Source organism: Peromyscus maniculatus, chromosome 1, assembly GCF_049852395.1.
Source record: "Peromyscus maniculatus bairdii isolate BWxNUB_F1_BW_parent chromosome 1, HU_Pman_BW_mat_3.1, whole genome shotgun sequence".
Taxonomy (NCBI): domain Eukaryota; kingdom Metazoa; phylum Chordata; class Mammalia; order Rodentia; family Cricetidae; genus Peromyscus; species Peromyscus maniculatus.
In genome coordinates this window covers 123434179-123457126 of record NC_134852.1, presented here as the reverse complement: position 1 = coordinate 123457126, position 22948 = coordinate 123434179, and the positions used below count along the sequence as shown (strand labels likewise).

The following is a 22948-nucleotide window of genomic DNA, read 5'->3' as shown; positions in this document are numbered from 1 at the left end:
TGTCCTATATTTCTGCAAAAATAGCTTAATAATGTTGTTGACTTTCTTTTCTATAAGAAAGTGTGATAGGAGAAAGATTAAGAGCATGATTATGTCAATTACCACAAACTTACCCAAAAAATTAGAGAAAAATTCCTAAAATCAGAATGTAAAGTATGGTTTTAGTGACAAAAGTGTTTCCTTAACTATGTGCTTTTTAAGTTCTCCTTTCTGTCACCAGAGCATAATGAAAAAATAACACATAAGAGTACCCACTTTGTATCAAAAGAATTTTTGCTTGTTTGCAGAACTTGGGGAAGGTAAATCTAGGACCCTCATGCATGGGGGGAGGGAGCTATATCCCAAGCCCCAGAAGAGTCATTTTAAAAGATCTAAATAGAGTTGAGGTGTGCAGTGTTAGATACTTGCCTAGCACCACAAAGATCTCTGTTTGGTCTCCAGCACAACTAAAGAAAAAAAAAAAAAGCCAAAAAGGATTTTATAGTTGAAAGGGACCTCTTAGTTATCCAACTTAATCCTTTACCATGCATGAGTCTCTATACAATGCCTGACAAATGCTCAACTATCACTAGAAACTTCCATTGTTGGAAAACACATTACTTAAAGAGGTATATGATCCCCTGCTCTGACAATTATAATGCCCAAATCATTAGCCATCAGCTGAGTCTGTCCATCCTTTCTAAAGTCTTTTAAATTTCAGTCTTTGCTTCTTAAACCCAGGGCATACTCCTTCCTTATATAGCACTATAAAGAATATATACAGCTATATAATTATCCCAAGTCATTTCCAGTTTCACTCAACTAATTTCATATGCCATATTGTTCAACTTTTCACCAAACTAATTTATGTCCTCAAGGCACATTCCAATTTGTCTTTAATAAATTCTAAAGAGAAGTTTAGAACATACTCCAAGTGAGACCTGCCCAATGTAGACAATTTTCTAGAACAGCACTAACATATGTCTAACATACCTCTCATCCTTTATTCCATACTGTTCAAACTCATACTGATCCTTACTTGAGCACAGTCGTACCTTGGCAATGGTTAGCAATAAGAGGGTAGACAAAGCCTGGGTGTGACCAGAGACAAGAGAACTGACCTAATTCTGAAAATGGCTCTCTAGCTGAGAGGCAAACTGCCTAAGTGGTTGCTGTATCAAGGATGTTGAAGCATTCTAGACAGGTGAAAAGCAACATTTGACATGGCTAGTGACAGCGTCAGGTACCCATTAGGTTTTGGAACAGGATCTTAGTCATCGGTTGCAAAACATGAATCAGGACTGAATCCTTAGGATAAGAGAAAGCTTGAGGTAAACTGAAGTCAAGAACACTAAGGTGGAAAGGACTACATTCAGAGGAAACAGGTAATAAGAATTAAAGAGGCTTGGGGTGGGGGTCATAAAGTCATTGAATTCTATCATATCCAATTTTTTAAGCATAAGCTGCTTGTGTAAAAATAGAGATAATAACACATCCTTGGAAGAACTACTGCAGGATAATGTGTGCAAAGTAGGAAATGTGATACAAGATACTATCAGAACTACTATCAGGATAATGTATACAAAGTAGGAAATGTAGTTAGTGTTTATTAAATGTTGTTACCACACATCAGCTTGCTGTTTGGCCAAACTGGCTAGCCAGCAAGCTTTGGCGATTGAGAGAGCCAAGCAGACGCTTTAACAGGCTGTTCAGTATTCTTTCAGAGATGAGGCCTCAGTTTCAGTTTCCTGAGAATAAGCAAGCAGTTTCTGAAAGAACCACAAACAAAGAGCAATCAATCTTCAATGCCCCTAACAGCAGGGATGAGGGAGATAGTAGGTACTGAGCCTGGGCCATCCCCTACAGTATCTCAAGGCAATGATCAATAGGGGCAAATCCTCTATTCCCCAGTGGAACTTGACCAAACTTGACAAAGAAGATAAAACTGTAGCCCTAACAAGCCCCTACTAGCCCTAGCTAATTAGAAATGTACTAACATAGGTGCCACTTGCTTAAGCCAATCATAGATAGAATGATCTAACTGCCTTAAAATTCCTTTAGCTGTGTATAAATGGAGACTTCGAGCTTCTCTCAGGGTCGCCATTCTGCCTTTGTGTCAGATGTGTGGCCCCAGCATGCTGGAACTCTTGACATAATAAACATTCTTACTGATTACGTATGTAGATGGTGGTCTTTTGTGGGATGGCTCTAGGACCCTAACATGGATCTGCCTGTTTCCACTTCCTTCTCCCAAGCACTGGGGTTACAAGTGCCCACCATCATGGCTGGCTTTTTTTATACTTTCCCCTTCCTCCTCTCCTCCCAGTCCTCCCACCAACTCCCAGATCCTCTCCTCCGTTTCCCTTCAGAAAAGAGCAGGCCTCCCAGAGATATAAGCAGAACATGGCAAAAGAAGATACAGTAAGACTAAGCACAAACCCTCATATCAAGGCCGGGTGAGGCAACACAGTAAGAGTTTGAAAAGCACAGGCAGTTGAAAGAGTCAGAGGCACCTCCATTCCTCTGTTAGGAGTCCCACAAAAACACCAAGCTAACAACCATATCATAAATGCAGAGGATCTCGCTCAGACCCATGTAGGCTCAGTAATTGCTGCTTCAGTCTCTGTGAGCCCCTATGAGCCCAGCTTAGTTGATTCTGTGGGCTGTGTTCTCCTGGTGTTCTTGACCCCTCTGGCTTCTACAATTCTTTCTCCCCCATTCTACGGTGTTCCCTGAGCTACAAGGGGAGAGACCCAATGGAGATTTCCAATTTGGGCTCTCTCTGCCTGCCTAATGTTTGGCTGTGGGTCTCTTCATCTGCTCCCATCTGTTGCCAGTGGAGGCCACTCTGATGATAATTGGTCTAGGCACCAATTTATGAGTAAAGCAAAATATCATTAGGAATCATTTTATTGATTCCTCCCCCTCTATGTAGTAGGAAATCTAGTAGAGTCATTGTATCTAGGGTACATTAGAATGAAATAGTTGTTTTCACTGTATCTAGGGTAAACATCAGAATGAATAGTTGTTTTCTAGAAGTACTTAGACCTTGAAGAAATCATTATGAAAGATAGTGATTGTTTTCCATTATCTATAGAGTTGTTTTATGAAAGTGGTTTACAGCCTGTCTTAGGGTTTCTATTGCTGCAATGAAACATCACGACCACAAACGCAAGTAGGGGAGGAAAGAGTTTATTTGGCTTACACTTCAGCATTGCTATTCATTACTTCCATCAGGAAGTCAGGACAGGAACTCAAACAAGGCAGGATCCTGGGGGCAGGAGCTAATGCAGAGGCCATGGAGGGGAGCTGCTTACTGGCTTGCTTTTGCTTCCCCTGGCTTGCCCAGCCCACCTTCTTATAGAAGGTGGACCAACAGCTCAGGGATGGCACCACCCACCATGGGCTGTGCCCTCCCCCACTGATCACTAATTGAGAAAGTGCCTTACAGCTGGATCTCCATTGAGGGATCAACTGAAGCTACTTCCTCTGATGACTCTAGCTTGTGTCAAGTTGTCACACAAAACCAGCCAGTACAACTGACCCCTTGTCAACTTGACAAACAAACCCATCACTATTAAGTCACATCCCTTCCTTTCTTTTTCATCTCCAAGATCTCACATTAAAATCATAAACAATTTTAAAAGTTCCCAGTCTTTACTAATCCAAACACATTAAAATTTAGTCTCTTTTAAAATGTCTAAACTCTTTTAAAAGTTCAACTCTTTCAGCTGTGGGCTCCATTAAAAAAATCAAAATTAAATACCTTCTTCAAGAGGGAAGAACCAGGGCAGTGTTACAATCTGAACCAAGCAAAATCAACTCCAACAGTATAAGTAACTCAATGTCCAATTACCTGGGATTCACTCATGATCTTCTGGACTCCTCCAAAGAGCTTGGGTCACTTTTCCAGCTCTGCCCTCCACAGCACACAGTTTGTCTTCTAGGATCTGGCTGGCTCCACTCCACTGCTGCTACTAGTTCCATCCATTTGCCTGCAAATTTCATGATGTCATTTTTTTAACAGCTGAGTATTATGTAAGTATATCACATTTTTATTTATCCATTCTTCAGTCTAGGTACATCTGGGTTGTTTCCAGTTTCTGATTATTATCAATAATGGTGCTACAAACATAGTTGAGTAAGTGTCTTTGTGGTGGGATGAAGCGCCCTTTGGTTATATTCTCAAGAGTGGTATAGCTGGATCTTGAGGTAGACTGATTCTCAATTTTCTGAGAAACCATCATATTGATTTCCAAAGTGGCTGTACAAGTTTGCACTCCCATGAGCAGTGGAGGAGTGTTCCCCTTGCTCCACATCCTTACCAGCAGAAGCTGTCACTTGTGTTTTATATCTTAACCATTCTGACAGGTGTAAGATGGAATCTCAAAGTAGTTTTGATTTGCATTTCCCTAATGGCTAAGGATGTTGAACATTTCTTTGTGTTTCTCAGCTATTTGAGATTTCTTTGTTGAGAATTCTGTTTAGAACTGTACCCCATTTTTTACTTGAATTATTTGGTTTGTTGATATCTAGTTTCTTGAGTTCTTTATATATTTTGCATATTAGCCCTCTATTGGATGTGGAGTAGGTGAAAATCTTTTCCTATTCTGTCGGCTGCTACTTTGTCCTATTGATGGTGTCCTTTGCCTTACAAAAGCTTTTCAGTTTCCTGGGGTCCCATTTATTAATTATTGATCTTAGTACCTATACTATTGGTGGTTAGATTTTATATGGGTTCTGGGAACAAAACTCAGGTCCTCACACTTGCACTTTATTCAATGAGCCATCCATCCATCTTCTTAGCCATATATATAAAATATACATAAAGTATATTTTTGTAAAGCTAATTAAAGGTGATATAAATTAGTTGGAAATGGCTTGTAAAAAAAGCATGCTGTGTGATTTCTTAAGACAAATGTATTTATAATATGGCTATAACAAATAACAAGTATTTAGGCTTTACTTTTAAAAACTGGAATAACTTTATCATAAATGCTTGGAATAAAAACTTTGTAAGTGGCAAGACCTGGTGGCAAATGTCTTTAATCCCAGCACTCATTAAACAGAGGCAGGCATGAGGCAGGTAGATCTAGGAAGATTGAGGCCAGACTGGTCTACATATTGAGTTCCAGGCCAGCCAGGGTTACATAGTGAGGCTCTATCTGAAACATTTTTTAAAAAATATATAAACTCAGTATCATCAATCATGTCAGAATTTTCTACATGATGTACTTAGTATTTGCTGCAACTCCTTTTGTAGGTTCTTTATCCAGCACCTTGCTATTTTTCTTCTATTATCTAATTATCTGAAACTTTAGAGGAGCAGGTACCGCCCAATGAGGGTATGTGACTGCTTTGGTCCTATGGTTGAGATCCAAAGAACTGGGAGTGACATCATCTTGTACAATAAAATGCTCCTCTTGGTGAGCAAAAGGCCTACATAAGAAATGCAGATTTGAAGAGCTACAGTCCAGTTCATCCACTGTCTCGTTCACGCCAGCTTAACACAGCATCAGTTGGTGGCTGTCCTGAAGGATCTTCTCTGAAGTCATTGTATGGTAAGGAATCTCTCAATTGCCCTTTTAGATTTTGTGAGATTTAGATAATTGAACAAGTTTTTTAATACAGACCATTTTCTACCAATATTATGCCATTTTTTATTGTAAAATGTTAAGGGGAGGTGAGTTTTGCTAAATATAAGATGTAGCAATAAAATAAATTTATGGTAAGAAAGTCATGAATCGCCACCTGAAAGTACAGAAAATTGATGAACATTAGCATGATACTCTTTAGTAATTTCCTTATTATTATTATCAAAAATTTGGAATAACAATAATCCTGATATAAAAAGTCATCAATAACTTATCATGTGTAGCATATGTTTATTTTCCTGTAGGGTATCCTTATCTATATTTTAAATTTTATGACTTCTAAGGAGCTTAGCCTGTATACTAAGGTTGCAAAATTTTCCTTTCACTGTTGAATATTTATTCCTCTTACACAAAGAACAGCATTTTCTAATCTTTAAAACTGTGCAGGCATTTAAGGATGCTTTATGGTCATTTGAGTTCTTTTCATGGCATTCCTCTATAAGAAGTCCATCTTCCTCAAAAGAACAAGAAATAAAGCAGAGATGTCACTAGGTCACCTGAATTGATAGGACTAGACATCAATGCTCCTGTCCACCAGCTACAGTGCTTGTGTCTGACTGAGCCCAGATTTTCCTTAGTTACTCCACCGACAACTTACAGTGTGCAGTGAAGAGAAATATTGCAGACTATAAGTTTTCTTATACTACTTTTAAGGATGCAGTTTCTTTTTTTTAAAATTCCTATTGTGTGTGTGTCACTTAAAAAGTAGAGTAGTTACTGTTGTTTAAAAGCACTACTATAATAATAATGTCTGCAACTGTGGACCTACAGATTAAGCCAAAAATATGCATATTGATTTATGAGCAATAAAAAAGAACTAGAAGTTATACTAAAGCATAGCTGTTAAGTTGAAGCTATAAGATGCAGACACTCATTCAAAGCTCCAAGAACAATATAGAAGAAATTGATTTTTAAAAGCTTTGACACATACTTTTTATGTGTGTATTATCACACACATGTGAATATGTGCATGCATGTGAAGGCCAGAGGTCAGGGTTGGATGTCTTCCTCTATCATTCTCCACCTATTGTTTGAAACTTTTCCAATGCTAGAATTACAGGTGTACTGGTGCTGTGCCCAACATGTTAATATGGGTGCTGGGGTTTGAAATTAGGTCCGTGCTTATATAGCCAGCACTTTACTAACCGAGGCATCCTCCTAGCCATGACACATTGTTTTCATTGTAAGAGGTGTGTACATTATTAATACAGTAAAGATATCAAAATTAAACTGTACAGTTTGATATGGTGGTGAATGCCTGAAACCCCAATATGCTAGGGACCAAGGCAGGAGGCTCATAACTTCAAGCTCAGCTTGGGCTACATAGCATGATCTTATCTCAAAAATAAAAATAAAATCCTACAAATTTAGTATTTATGGTTATTATGATAGTATCTGAAAATAAGCTTAATCATAAAAACAGTGTTTGCTCACTAAACAGTGATAATTTACCTAATTAACAGATTAGTGAATTTCAAGCCTATTATAAACTTAGGCATTGCCAACATAAATATGGGAAGAAATGATATGTTCTTCATTCATCATGTGTTTTTAATTTCATGTTAAAATTTGCACAAGAAATTCAGAAAGCTACCTAAGAAAGCCATGTATCCAATTTCTCTAAGTTAGGTGTACTTGTTATTTTACTAATGTATCCGTTATATAAAGAAACTAATTTCGAAGACTCATGAAAACCAAGCCAATTGATCACTATGACATCAGCTAACTGCTGATTGCTTAGGTGGCGATGAACAATAACTACTAGGACTTTAGAACACTAATGGTATCTTAAACTATCTCAATGTTGTTTCTCCTTTTAGTAAAGATGATGTCCGAAAAAGCCATGGCTAAAGTAATGATCATCATGCTGGCAGTTTGTCTTCTCACCCAAACAGATGGGAAACCTGTTAAGTAAGTGCTGCAGCCCATTCTGCACTGGGAAGATGTGGACTTGAGGTTTTGTGGTAGGTTTTTATGATGTGGACATGGGGCTAATGGAGTGGCTCTCTTTCTGTTCTTCCTAGGAAGAGAGCTGTCAGTGAAATACAGCTTATGCACAACCTGGGCAAACACCTGGCCTCTATGGAGAGGATGCAATGGCTGAGAAAGAAGCTGCAAGATGTACACAATTTTGTTAGCCTTGGAGTTCAAATGGCGGCCAGAGAAGGTGGTTACCAGAGGCCTACCAAGAAGGAGGAAAATGTCCTTGTTGATGGCAATCCAAAAAGTCTCGGAGAGGGAGACAAAGCTGATGTGGATGTATTGGTTAAGGCTAAACCTCAGTAAGGGGCAACATTATATGCTGCTACCTTCTCAAGCTCTGTGAAGATCACCAAGTGCTAATACTTCTACTGTAATGAAAATCCAGAATTTTTTTTGATTCTACCTTTGCTCATTTAAGATCTCTTTCAATGATTCCATTTCAATGTTCTTTTTAAAACATGTTACTGCAGAACTTATAAAAGAATAACTTACACATTTCCACTTCTCTCCTTAAATAAAAAATAAAACTTTCATGATTATGAATCAAATTAGTAGTGTTTCTTACTTGTTAAAACTATTTCTCAGGTCTGGAGGCTGGCTCAGAAGTTAAAAGTGCGTACTGCTCCATCACATGACTTGAGTTGGTTCCCAGGCCCTGTATCAGGTGGCTCACAATCACCTGTAAGTCCAATTCCAGGAGGATTCAATGCCTTTAGCCTCTTCAGGAACTTACACTCATATGCACATACATATAATTTAAAATAACAAAAAATCTAAATAAATCCCATGTCTCTTGTCATGACATATACCCAAATGGTTTTACTGACATGAATTTGTAAAATAACATAAGAAAAAATGTCCTTAACTAATTTACCTCAGTTCTATATTTTGAACATTGCCTATTTTTAATTCCAGAGTACTAGGTCCTCAAGTGCACACTATCTGGGTATTGCTCTCCCCTTCTTTTTAGGAAACCCAATGAAATACTTAGGAAATGGGGTAGAAAATGGTCTAAGACTTGACTACAAAGCATTTGACACTACATAAACTCAGAGTATATCTATACTCTGAACTCCAAACTGCAAGGAATAGAAATACAGGGTTTACCCATTATTTATCAATCCTTATTTAGTGTCCATTATGGGTATATACCCATTTGTCTTGTATTGCACAGACATGGTTCTTGTCTCCATAGAGCCCCTAAATTTAATCATTAATTCATAACTTTGAGGAGTTCTAAGTATGAAAAACACGATATACTACAGGGGTGCAAAATATGGAGCCTATGATATTTATTTAGATAAGTGACATTGTACAAAATATTGTACAAAATGAAAATATTCCACACTCTCTTGTCTATAATGATAGTCACATTCACGTTCATCTAAAATGTGGCTAGTATAACAGTCAAAATTTGATTTTAACATAATTAAATCATCAGGTTGTGGTCCGTATTGGACTTCTAAGCTGTAGGTCCTCCAAACACCTACAGGTTTTCACTTCTAGCCACTTAGCATCATAAATTAGATACTATATATACCTTGATAAAAATCGAACAAATTTGTTTTTGTTTTTTAAATAGTAAAACTTACTATTTAGAAGTTTTTAATTAAACATATGTATGTTTTATTTAAAAAATAAAGATAAAAAGATTGGTGTGGTGACATTTGCCTTTGATCCCAATACTCAAGAGGCAGAGGCAGGTAAAGCTCTGTAAGCCTGAGGCCAGCCTGGCCTAGACATCAAGTTCCAGCCCAATCAGGGATATATAATGAGGGTGTCTCACAAAAATAAAATGGGCAGATACTACTTACTGGTCAGGTTATGCAGTAGAACTTTCTTGTCAGTTCTTCTTTGATCACAAAGCCTGTTTTTGCCCACATTCTATTTATTCTCTCAACCTGAATAATTCTTTAGATTAACTAGTCTAATGTTATATTTTCAAATATTTTCTTTTGCAAGAAATGGAATCAGTCTTTTTAGCCTCCCCATTTTCATGTTTATGCTAGAAAGCATCTAAATTAGTTTGGAGAATGAAACTGATATTAGAATGAACCAAAAGTATTTTCACCTAAATTAACTAGAAACTAATTAATTGTGTGTTTGGTAGTTTTTTTTTTTGAGACAGGGTCTCTCTATGTAGCTCTGGCTGTCCCAGAACTCTCTATGTAGACCAGGCTGGTCTCAAACTCAAAGATATGCCTCCCTCGGCCTCCCAAGTGCTGGGATGGAAGGCATGAGCCACCATGCCTCCTAACTAGACACTTATTCACATAAAATCACCAGAATATGACTACTGAGTATGTGAAGAGGTTTGTGGGGTTGTCATGGGCTCCACTTCTACCAAATCATCCTAAGTTTGTCTCCATTCCAGGCGGCCAGGAGTATGAGAATACTATGGATGGACCAGACCTGGAAAAGCTGATATTATCTTTTTAGATACAATTGCAAAATTAAAATTACTTATTAGCTTTAGGATAAATTATCATTATTATTTCATCTAGTCCATCAGCACTGTAAGATTCCTAATTAACTCTCATCTCTTTTTATGCTTTTTAAATAGGTTATATCTTCTCTGGATTTTATGTAGCTCATGTTGATTAATATATATTATACAGATCTGTGTCTATCCTGAAGAGCACTTAAAGTTTTATTATTTTGTTAGTTGAATATTTTTGTACAGAATAATATTGTTTTCTCCTACATGTTGTTATATTCCTTTATTAATTAAAATTGTGTGTCTTTTGATGAAATTTATTTTTCTAGACCATTGATCATGCAAAATGGCATATTTATCTCTTTTCTTCCTCATTACACATCTTTGTTTCTTATAGTTTTACCCAGTACCTATAATTTTTACTTTTAATTTATGAGGGAGGTTACTGTTCTTCCTTAATCTATTCTTGACCTTAAAAGTGATATCAATAGGGGCTGGAGAGGTGGCTCAGAGGATAAGATCACTGACTGTTCTTCGAGAGGTCTTCAATTCAATTCCCAGCAACCACATGGTGGCTCACAATCATCTATAATGAGATCTGATACTCTCTTCTGTCATGCAGGCAAACATGCAGACAGAACACTGTATACATAATAAATAAATAAATCTTTAAAAAAGTGGTATCAATAATTTCTCTAGAAAAAAAGGCTTTTAACATACATTACATTCCCTTTCATAGCTGGGTCTGCAAAGGGCTCTTTGTAAATATAAAGAAGCACTGGACTTTATAAAATGCTTTCCTTATAAACATATATAATTTCCACTTCTTTTTTTTTTTTTTTTTTTGGTTTTTCGAGACAGGGTTTCTCTGCGTAGTTTTGCGCCTTTCCTGGAGCTCACTTGGTAGCCCAGGCTGGCCTCGAACTCACAGCGATCCGCCTGGCTCTGCCTCCTGAGTGCTGGGATTAAAGGCGTGTGCCACCACCGCCCGGCTAATTTCCACTTCTTATATATTAACTTCATAAATTAAATATTTTATGTACCTATAATTAAGTGTACATAACACAAATTAGGTTTCTTTTTTTTTTAGCTTTTTAACCACTTTATTAATTCATTTTGTTTTTTCAAGAGAGGGTTTCTCTGTGTAGCCCTAGCTATCCTGGAACTCACTCTGTAGATCAGGCTGGCATTGAACTCAGAGTTCCACCTGACTCTGCCTCCGGAGTGCTAGGATTAAGGGCATGTGCTACCACTACCCAGCTTATAGCCACTTTATGAAAGAATCCTTGAAATATAAATTTTATATTTCACTTTTAATTTTAAGCTAGCAAAGAATGAAATCAGGCCTTTTACAAGTGAATACAACTGGAGATCATGTTAAGCAAAATAAGCCAGACTTAAAGATAGGCATCTCATATACAGGATGTAGAAATTTGTGTATTTGTATGACATGAGAGGAGAAATGGAATTGTGAGAGGATAAATAGAGATCTATGGGGAGGAGGAATAAGAGAAGGCAATGGAATACATAGCTTTTCTTCATAAATAGTGAAGTTTATATTTATTACAATCTTGTGTAAATATATATGGTTTGTTTAAAAGACTGTATTTGTGGACAGTGGTGGCGCACGCCTTTAATCTCAGTAATAGGGAGGTAGAGGCAGGCGGATCTCTTTGAGTTCGAGGCCAGCCTAGTGTACAGAACGAGATCCAGGACAGGTTCCAAAGCAACACAGAGAAACCCTGTCTCGAAAACAACAACAACATCAAAAGAAAAAAAAAGAGAGAGAGACTGTTTTTGTGTATAAGGGTGTGTGCATGACTAGAGTCGGAGTTATAAGCAGTTGTGAGCTGCCTGATGTGGGTGCTAGAGTCTGAACTCAGGTCCTCTGGAAGAACAGCAAGTGCTCTTAACTGCTGAGCTATTTCTCTAGTCTCACTTTTTTAAAAGAAAAATATAAAAATGAGCATCCACTTTTCACTCTTGAGATAATGTAGTAGCATGTTGCAGTACCTTAGAATTTCAACATAGGTTCTTTGATCACACACCATCTTTTTTTTTTTAACCATATTCTTGTTTTAATGTATTCTCTTGGTTTTTATTCTAGTTAACCACATATATAGGCATTTTAAAAACGAACATCTAATTCAATTTTTTTTCAAATATCTGTTTTTGTAAATCATGGAGTCTCTCTTTCCCATATTCCTTTTCTCACCATCTACCATGGCTAAACCCCCTATTTCCCATTAAAGATTTTTGTTTGTCTGTCTTTTGCTAGTTAGTACCTAATATAACAGAGTGATATATATGAATTATTTGGGATAATAAATTGTTTGATTGGGATGACACCACAAGCTCAACTACCCTGCCTATCTTTTAGTCCCCAACCCTCTATCGCCAGGAGACAACCTTGGATTATTGGAACTCAGTTTCACCCTTCCTGCTTTGGAGATGTCTGAACTTCTCTTTGCATCAAAGGCTGCTTGTATGGACCCTTGACGAGAAAATTCTGTTCCACACTTGGAAGCTACCCTTTGCACTGTGGCATCCTTTTATTTCTTGACTGTTGTGTCTCAGGGCTACAAACATGCTAAGTATACACTCTAAACACTGAATTATACCCTAATCATAATTTATTATCTTGATCTCAGGATGTTTATGAAGTAAGACATTTGGATATTCAGGGTAAGGTGGTAGATTAGAAGCTGCCTCTGTGAATCTGTGACTTAGAAGAGAAATAAATCACAGACCCTCTTTTAAAGAAAGAAGAGGACTCCCCAGTCATCCTGCCAGTATTTGGGGTGGGAGAGGGCCACCAGACACCATCATAGAGAAAAGCAAGGTCAGATGTGGACATATTAAGAAATTCAGACAGTAGGGAATTTGGGCTGTGAAGGCGTGATGGTTCTACTCTCTGAACCAAGGAGCAAACTGAGTAGCATGAGGACCACAATAGAGAATTATAAGCCTAAACCTGTGGTCAGAAAACTGCTCATTGAAAGCTGTGCCTAAGCACACTGGATCACTTGATTTCTGGCACATACCCCCACCCCAACCCCCAGGGTGATTGACTTCTAGGCAAAATCTGAAACTCCTGAGACAGGAGGGCTGGCTTCTTTCTGTTCTCTCCCTCTAGTACAAATCTCAGATCTCTACTCCCCCTGCTCTCTGAGACACATAGAAGATACCACTTGGCTTGCATATTAGATACCCCTACACACACACATCAAGGACTCTCAAGTGAAAACCTTCTTCCACAGGTTGCAAAGCTGTGACCAGCTTAGCTCCTGCTGAATAAAAAAGGGAAGTTCCTAAAATGAATGTAATGTTGAATTAAATAACAGGCCGGCTCAGCACTCTGCTAGTTTACAGCACCAGAGTGAATGGTAGGAAACCCAAGCAAGTCCAGCTAGAAGCGTATCTCCATCTGGCAGAGTCCCCGAGACCCACATAGAGGCCTCTCCAATTTGTTGTTTTAGAATTAGCTTCTTTTTCTCATCTTTTGACGTTTTTGCAATTCATTATGATTTCAAAGCATTTAGATCATATTCATCCCTCATTTTCCCTTCAACTACTCCCCCCCACACCAATCTTCTTTCCAACTTGATGTCTTCCTCTTATATGCCACCAAGTTTAACAAGTGCTACTGGTGTGCACACGGGTTGAGGGTGCCATCTACTGGAGCATGGGTAACCTACCAGGCTACTCCACTGAAGAAAACAGCCTCAACCATTCCAGGAGCATCAACTGCCTACAGTGCCTCAGCTAGGAGGTGGGGGGCTCATGAGTTGTTTCCCTCTTTACTTTGGAGCACTGACTGGCTTGATCTTGTACAGTTTTTTATGCTGGCAACCACAGGTTCTATGAATTCATGAGTGAAATAGTCAGGTTTAGAAGATATTTTACAACATTCTTCTCATGCCTCTGGATTTTCCAACCTTTCTGTCTCATTTTTCTGCAAGGTTTCCTGACCTTTTAAAGTTAGGAGGTGAGATACAGATTTCCTCTCCAGGGCTGAGCATGGCACAGTTAATTATTCTCTGCAGTTTGGCCTGTTGTGGTTTTCTATATTAGCCACCATTACTCAGAGAAGCATTTCTGATGAGATTTGAGAGCTGTACCAAGGGTGTAAGTATTTAGAAGGCAGTTTGGATACTATGTTCCTTCAACACAACAGTGGCAGTAGGGTCTGTGACCTGCCCAACCACAGGTTCTTGGCCAGATTTATATTACACATTAGTTCCCTCATGTGGAGTTGAATGTTAAGTCCAACTAGAAAGCTGTTGGTTACCTAATAACATCTGTGTCACTATTGAAGCAATGGGCATGTCCTGTCAAGCCATAGATTATTGGAGCTTGCAGGAGTCACAGTTGAGTAAGATAGTTTTTTTTTTTTTTCTCCCTCCCCTGGGAACCTGCAAAACACATTCCAGCACTATGAAAGCTAGCCAGAATGAATGATGCTTCCGATTGAGCATCAGCTTGATTTCTCTATGTTCTGCCATCAAACTGTGTGTTTTCAGCAAGTCTTACATAAAGCTCTAGAGGGTAACCAAGCAAGGGCAATGGCAATGACAATGACATATATTCTTTGGGTGGCTGTTTTTATTTGTAAAGAGCTATTTTTTCTTCATCTTTAATTTTAATGTTTTATTTTCTTTGTTAAATCAAAGTATTTTTTATCATGTACTCTCTCTTTCCTTATTCTTTTCTGAAAAAAAAAAACATTTTTTTCTAGCCAGGCTTGGTGTTTCATATCTTTAATCCAAACACTTGGGAGGCAAAGCCAGCAGATCTCTGTGATTTCAAGGCCAGCATGGTCTACAGAGTGAGACTGTATATGTATACATTACATATATATATATATATATATATATATATATAAATTTTTAAAAAATTAAAATATAATCACATTGTTTCCCCCCTCCCTTTCCTCCTTCCAAGCCTTCCCATGCTCTCAAATTCCTGGTCCCTATGTTTTAATTGTGGTTATTCTCTCTCTCTCTCTCTCTCTCTCTCTCTCTCTCTCTCTCTCTCTCTCTCTCTCCTAAATATATAAATAAAATCTGATCAGTCTATGTAATATTACTTGTATGTATGATTTCAGAGCTAACTACTTGATACTGGATAATCAATTTGGGGCTCTTCCCTGAGGAAGGCTATTTCTCCTACTCAGCATTCTTTTGGTGACCTATCTTTATCTAGGATTGAGGCCCGATGAGATTTTTCCCTTTCAATGTTAGCATGTCTATTGATGTCATCCTTGTTCAGGTCTTCTTAGGCAGCATGTTCATGAGACTTCATGAGTGTAGCTTCTCTGACATTCTCAGGTGAGGAAAAGTCAAAACCTCTTTTAGTTACTCCAGCTTTTACCACCTCTCTGTCCCTCAGTAGCTATGCTCCCTCAGCCTTAGATGCAGGAGTAGTATTGCAGATGGATCAGCTGGAGCTGGGCAATCATATGGTCCCTTGTTCTCTGCATTTTGATTGGCTATGGTTTTCTGTAATGATCTTCTGTTGCAAAGAGATATTTCTTTGATGAGGCATGAAATACTTATTTGTGAGTATAAGAAAAAGTATTTAGAATGCACTTAAGAATTATGCTGGTTTAGTAAAATAGCAGTTATAGGTTCTCCCCAAGATCTATGATCTCCCTATGATTTGGTAGTTGGCTAGGTTTCCAGTACTAGGCATTTCTTTCTTTCTTATTGAGCAGGCCTTAAAACAACAAAACAAACAAAAAACTGCTTTATCTGATGTAAATAAATACACCTAACAATTTCTTAAAAGTCAAGGATCACTCAATGAATGAACTGATATTTATAATATTAAGAAAAGGCATTTATTAGATTGGTTTATATGATAGAAGCTAGGTAATTCAACCTGGGGCTACCACTATAACCACCTGCTTTGTTTCTTTCACAGGGAACCTTGTGAGGCTCCCTCCACAAATTCTGAAAGCTAGATCCTTAAGTGGCATGCTTGGAAGCTGGGTTCTAACTTGGGAGGAGCCTATGGGCAAGTTCTACAAACCTTTAGCATTAAAGAAGTCTAGAAATGGCTGTCAGCATGCTGCTCAGCACAGTGGGCTCAGCACTACCAACATGGTGCTGAAGGTATGGAGGACTCCTGGAGCGCTGCTGGCCTTTCATTCATGTGAGAGGGTTGAAAAAATTCCTGTTAATGACGGATGGCAGTAGTCATAGGAGAAGCACACTAGGCATACCACCAAGAAGCAAAGGTGGGCACAGTCCTGTTCTCTTCTCAGGCCTCTTTGCACCTGGGCTGCTGCAGGAAGGTGCTGCCCTCTCTGTGGGCAGGTCTTCTCCCTTCAGTTAGTCCTTCCAGGAAATGTCCTCACAGACAAGCCCAGAGGCAAGGCTTTTAGTTGAGAATCAAGATTCACCATTACATCTTTGTCCCAGAAAACAAACCCTTTTCTCAAGCCCATCTTGTCTTTCTGTCCTGGACAGAGGTTCCTCTCTATGGGACAAGGAGATGGAAGGGGACGACCTTTCAGCATAGAGATCTTTGGAATTTAACTCACAGCAGCTATGCTTACCTGCAAATGATGGGGTCTGTCACATTCCGTCTCAGATGAAGGAGGAGCTATGAGAAGTTACTGGCAGTAATGGTTGCTAGGGAGGGCAAGTCATTTTCTTCAGTTGTCTACTAAGTCACCCTTCTCTACCTGTCTCTTTCCCCATTATGCTTGCGACTCTGTGTATGCTACACAGACACTCTTCCACGGAATTAATCTCCAGTCCTACAAGTAATCTTTCATATCTCTGACCTCTCCATAGCCATTATTACTTGTTCACAAAACCTAACTTGTTTTGGTTTTGTTTATGCACTTCATTTTTATCAATGTGTATTAGCAGTGTCTATGTCTCTCAGTATTCTTACAAAGGGGCTTGAACAACAATACATAATGTTTGCTGAATATGGTTAGAATTTCTCTGTATTTGTTGGATTTTTCTGCTCTGTCATAAGGTGGCAGTGTAAAGATTTAGAAATATAAGAGCTGGTGAGGTGGCTTAGTGGTTAAGAACACTGACTACTCTTCCAGAGGACCTGCGTTTAATTTCCAGCACCCACATGGCAGGTCACAACTGTCTGTAACTCCAGTTCCAGGGAATCTGGCATCCTCACACATACATACAGGCAAAACACCAATGCACATAAGATAAAAATAAATAAGGTTTTTTAATTAAAAAAAGAAATGTAAAGAGGTCTCAGGCTTTCAGTTTTAAAAAAAATTTTTTTAATGGTGTTAGAGAGTGAATGTAGTCATTCAGCTACACCTCTAGCCTCAAATCCCAGGTTTTAAAAATGAAATAAGATGTGGACAATGCACCTTAGTTGTCAGAGTACTTGGCTAACATGCATGAAGCCCTGGGTTGTATCTCCAGCATCATATAAAGCTGAGTGTGTTGGCACAGCCTGAAACCAAGTCAATAGCAGTGACATGAAGGTAGAGTGACTGAAAGTTCAAGGTCATCTTTGGATACACAGAGTTCAAGGCCTTCCTGGGATATGTCACCCTGTCTCAAAACCAACTTAAAAATGATAAAATAGATTCTAAGTCTATGGTTTATCATTAATTTGCCAAGCAAATAAACAGGTAGCTGTATCTTCTGCTTTGAAACAGTTTTGGCTTAGCAGGCTGTGACAGGAAATTGTGAAGATCAGGATATGCCCTAAGTTACTCCATATTAATGGGGCTTGGGTTTTCAGGCTGTGCCTTGCCCTACAGGACTTCATTTTATAAAGCAGCAGTTTGCTCAATTTTGAGGCAGAATGACTTTGCGGCTTGTTTGTTTGAGTAAACAAGCCCTAAACTGCTAACTTCATGCAAATAAAAAATTATCATGTTAAGAACACTAGTTGCTCTTACAGAGGTTCTGGGTCAATTCCTAGTACCAACATGGTGGCTTAAAACCATCCATAACTCCAGTTCCAGGGAATCTGATGCCTCCTTCTGATCTTTGTGGGCACCAGCCATGTACATAGTACACACACACACACACACACACACACACACACACACACACACACACATATGTGTGTGTTCAGGCAAAACATTCATACCCATTTAAAAAAAAGAAACATTTAAAATAAAAAATGCTACCATTGAACTTATTAAATTAAATCAGGGACACACAAACACCTATGTGTATAAAAACCATTATCAGAGGAACTAGGTTTGTGAGTTTATCAAACACACCAGACGAAGGAATTTTGTAATCCCCTCACATGGGTTATATAAAGGTGTATCATCAAGACACTGCATGTCTATGTGTCAGGAGAATCACCAGTTATTAACAAAATGCAGACTGTCTCCAGCTTAGCAATGATTTCTCTCTCTGTTGGGCTGAATCCACTTGAACATTCATCTGGACCCACTGTGCCCTAAGCCGGCTCTGAGGCCTTGCTTGAACCAATCGTGCTCTGGCAGCTTTGCCACAGAACAGCTCTGGGATTGGGTTCCTTGTCTTACTATCTATTTACCTACAATGATTCTCTTTTGATTTTGGACCAGCCTCATGCCTGGTTGCCTTCAGTTAGGCTCCTCAGAATTCTATGTACACTTTAACTCCTCTTTTCCTGTTTTGTAACTCATATTTCATTGTGTGACATTGCTGTGGGATGGTCTTTCTGTACGGTGTGCATATGTGTTGCTATGATTGGTTAATAAAGAAGCTGCTCTGGCCTATGATGAGTCAAGTTATAGTCAGGCAGGAAATCCAAGAGATAGACAGGAAGAAGAAAGGCAGAGGCAGGGGAGATGCTAGCCTGCTGCCCAAGGAACAACATGCCAGCAGACCAATAATGCCATGGCCACGTGGCAATATATAGATTAATAGAAATGGGTTAATTTAAGATGAAAGAACTAGCTAGCAAGAATTCTTAGCTATAAGCTATATAGTTTGTAATTAATATTAAGCCTCTGAGTAATTATTCTATAAGTGGCTGCAGGACTAGGGATGAGAGAGATTTGTCCTAACCGCAGGACAGGCAGGACACAGGAAATCTTTTGATTACATGACATGTGTGATCTGAGATTTAATATTAGCAATTACAATTACAAGGGAATAAAATAACCTTGTTTTAAGACAGATTATGGTGGGTCATGCCTATAAGGCCAGCACTCAGGAAGCTGAGGCAAGACTGCTTCAAGTTGGAGGCTAGCCTGAGCTATACAGTACATTTCAGGCCAGCCTAAGCTAGATATGTATGAGACTGTCTCAAAAACAAACAAAAACACAAAAAAACTTGAGTACCTGATAATCCCACTGGGTGAGAATAATAATACCACCACCACCACCTCCACCACCACTTTTTGAGCCAAATTTGAAGCAAACTTTATTAAATACTGGTCAGGATGATAGACACAGACCAGGTCCATACCCAGGATTCCCAGAGAATGGCCATGAATTACATTAGTCAGGTGCTTTTTAAAGCAAAACCCACAAGGTTCCATACTTCCTACCTTCATCCAATCGGAGCAAGCCTATCTCCTGACATACTTCCTGCCTACATATCTGCCACCTACAAGTGATTAAGCACACATGTACAGCTGGGCAACCAACCTTGTTTATAGAAGTGAAAAGGTGTGGCTTGTTAGCTTACATCAGTGGTTCTCAATCTGTGAGTCATTACCCTTTTGGGAGTCAAATGACCCATTCAGAGGGGTTCCTTATCAGATATCCTGCATATCAGATATTCACATTATGATTAATAACAGTAGCAAAATTACAGCTATAAAATAGCAACGAAAATAATTTTATGGTTGGGGGTCACCATAACACGAGGAACTATATTAAAGGGTCACACCATTAGGAAGGTTGAGAACCACTGTCAAACATGAATAGCCCTGAGCATTCCAGGAAGTTATCTGTCCTTGAGCAAGCAGGGCTTACAGGTTTACCTGTCCTTGGACAAGTGTAGCTTACATGTTAGCAGCTTTTTGTTTTACAGACTTCTTAAGCACAGTAATTTAAACTTAAAACATCACTTTAGCCCTCACATTCAAAGTAAAATCAGTTCATTTAGGTGACCTGGGGTTGTGAGATTCCACAACTGGTCAAGTTCTTGCCACACAAGCCTGAGGAACTGAGCTCAGTTTCCAGTACTCTCCATTAAAAGCTGGACATGGTGCACAGTGCTGGTGAAGCAGAGACAAGAGAAGCCCTGGAGTTTGCTGACTAGCCAGCCTAGCAGAATTCAAGAGCTCCAGATTCAGTGAGGGACACTGTCTCAAAAAATATAGTGGAGAATAATTGGAAGATGCCAACATCAATCTCTAGCCTCTGCTTCAGGTACACACACATATGCAACTGCAAACACTTAGGCACATATACACCACCCTTTTCCAATTCTAAGCTACTTAAAGATGACAAAATTGACATAATATGTGAATCTGATATTCAATCAACTCTGACATTGTAGAAAAACACAAATGTGTCCATCTGTTACTAGCATAGCTCATTTTGCAAAGGAATTTATTCATTGTTTCTAAATGAAAATTTCTTTTTTTTTTTTTTTTTGGTTTTTCGAGACAGGGTTTCTTTGTGTAGCTTTGCGCCTTTCCTGGAACTCACTTGGTAGACCAGGCTGGCCTCGAACTCACAGAGATCCGCCTGCCTCTGCCTCCCGAGTGCTGGGATTAAAGGCGTGCGCCACCACCGCCCGGCCGAAAATTTCTTTATTAAGCTCTTTGGTATTGTATATTGGTGTTAGGGAAGACTTTAAGTATTTGAGCCTTAATCCATGTAGCTAGCAGTTATCATTAGAACAAATTTATGTTTATTTGAATCAATGGCATTACCTCCTATATACATAGCTGTTCTTAGAATTTGAAAGCTTTTATCATTAATGATAGTGAACTTCACGTTAAGATGATTTGAATGCAATCCAACATGAACCAAAGTTCCCATATTTCATTTAACATCCTATAACTGCTATGACTGTTTTCTGAAAAATTCCTAGAATTTATACTAGAACTTGCAAATTACACTAAACATACACCTGATTGGTCCACAACAGCTAGAATGACTTTCTTTCTGCTGTCCTATTGTGTGCTAGGCTTATTTGCTGGGAGTAGTGTGAGCCACGTGAAACCTATGGGATATATAACTGTATACAATAATGCGACTAAAGGGATATTGGCAGAAGTGCTGTCATTGAGTGTCAGAGCCTTTCTTTAGAAAATAACAGCTTCAATTCAGACATAAGGGTATGAATAAATCCGGTTTGACTGAGTCACTACCCCTGACTTGTGCTACAGTTACCCAATTTGAGATAAGTTACGGAAAACTTTGATGACATATCACGATTGGTGAAGATTTTGTTACTGTTGAGGATTTTCTTGCAGTTTCTCTAAACTTTATTCATGTGACAAGCCTCGTTTAGCTTGTTTTTCTTAGACAGTTTTGAAAATTAGGGGCAATTTCCAAGACAGCGGACTGTTAGCTATGACAATAACCTTTGTTTTCCTTCGGTGTCTGATATTTAAGTCCTTTCAGGAAGTAAGTATGCTCACTATCCTTTTTCACTTCAAATGATAATTTCCTTAGCATAAATGTTAATGTGGAAAACACTTGGCATCACATACCTGACCCAGGGAATTTTTTCTTAGAGTGACTGGATTTTAAACCAAGTTCTTTTTACAAATCTGTTTCATACCAAAATACTGAAATCATGTTCTCTTTCTGTTTATACCCTTCCCACTGTTCTCCAAACTGGGGGACTTCTACTTTAAGAATGAACTCAAATGTCATTCCTTAGTGGAGTTTTTTTTTTTTTTTGAGACAAGATCTCACTGTAGCCCAGACTCACTTCGAATTCAGTCTTTCTGCTTCTGCCTCCCTCCGGAATCCTAAAACACCGGATTCGGCGGGCGGCGCCTTGGTGTGCCCCACCACACCCTCTGAGAATTGAACAAGATAGATAAGATAAGCTCCTACAGCTCTCTATGGGGAGTACATTCCCTAGCACAGCATAATGGGATTATCTCTTCCTCTGGGTGTCTGAATTCCCGGGGTGAGAGTTTTGAGCGCCAGGGCGGTATCGGTCTCACTGTTTCATCTCTTCAGAGCCTAACACTAGGCACACCGTAGGTTCGGTCACACCGAACTATCGGAACCCTACTTTGGCGAGTCCCGTCCAGGTGACTCTCCAGGTCCCAGAGGCGGCGCCACAGCAGGCGTTTCAGCTGGAGCACCGGTTCCCGCCAACAGACAGAGCGTTTGAAATCTAGCGGCGGGGCGGCCGCAGGGAAGCCGAGGGGGTCCCTCAGGACCACCGCCTGCCAGCGCCTCGTGCTGCCGGTACCTGCTGGCGGACCCCGCGGAGACGACCCTGGCGTTTGCTCTGCTCACGGGAACGCGCTCCTGCAAGAAGTCTCCCAGGCGCTGCTTTGGCTGGGCGGGAGACGCTGTCCGTTTTTGCCTAACGGTGACTGGAAGCGTGGGGAGAAAGTGTGCTCAAGGGTTTGTGGGTGGCCTGAAACCGGTCCCGGCTGGCGGCGCCAAGGAACGCTCGCACCGAACCCACCGCTCGGTCCCGCCAGCCAGGACCCCGAGACGCCACTCAGCCACCACGGGGCCCGGTGCCACACCCACTATGGGCGGAGCGCCGTCATTCGCGCGAGAACTCGCCTCGCCGCGCCTCTGCCTAGTGCAAGGTCTCGCGAGAAGCGGCTAAGGAGCCGGCCTGCAACCTGCCGGGGCGGCTCTGGTAGGCGCAGCTGGTGGAGCGGCCGCCTTACACCTAGCACCGGAGGGATCCGGTGGAGTAGGCGGAGGGAGGGGAGCGTCGCTCTCGTAGCCCTTCTCCTCGACCCTCAGTGGACGTCTCAGGGGCTGGAAGGTTGGAGCGGGCTGGGCGCGGG

General features: G+C 39.8%; 2 protein-coding genes and 1 long non-coding RNA gene across 7 annotated transcripts in view; 2 read left to right on the top strand and 1 right to left on the bottom strand.

Annotated features, from left to right (window-relative positions):
* The window catches only part of Pth (parathyroid hormone), a 72094-nt gene extending 63930 nt beyond the window's left edge, over window positions 1–8164 (top strand). The window contains exons 2-3 of one of the 2 annotated variants that reach the window (XM_076550520.1): window positions 7454–7544; window positions 7658–8164. In XM_076550520.1, coding sequence (XP_076406635.1) covers window positions 7459–7544; window positions 7658–7919 — 348 coding nt within the window. In that variant the 5' untranslated portion in view covers window positions 7454–7458 and the 3' untranslated portion in view covers window positions 7920–8164. Of the gene's footprint in view, window positions 1–7425; window positions 7545–7657 lie in introns of those variants that run through there. The other variant, XM_006978613.4, reaches the window with a different exon arrangement.
* LOC121831162 (uncharacterized) lies at window positions 1553–22519 on the bottom strand. Its single transcript, XR_013044221.1, has 3 exons — window positions 22390–22519; window positions 3836–3974; window positions 1553–1748 (listed from the first exon to the last, which is right to left on the bottom strand). It is a non-coding gene; the product is annotated as an uncharacterized LOC121831162 (long non-coding RNA).
* Window positions 22096–22948, top strand: part of Btbd10 (BTB domain containing 10) — a 60443-nt gene continuing 59590 nt past the window's right edge. The window contains exon 1 of one of the 4 annotated variants that reach the window (XM_015997334.3): window positions 22096–22926. The gene's annotated coding sequence lies outside the window, so the exon portion shown is untranslated. The remainder of the gene's footprint in view (window positions 22927–22948) is intronic. The other 3 variants (XM_015997335.3, XM_006978611.4, XM_015997333.3) reach the window with 3 other exon arrangements.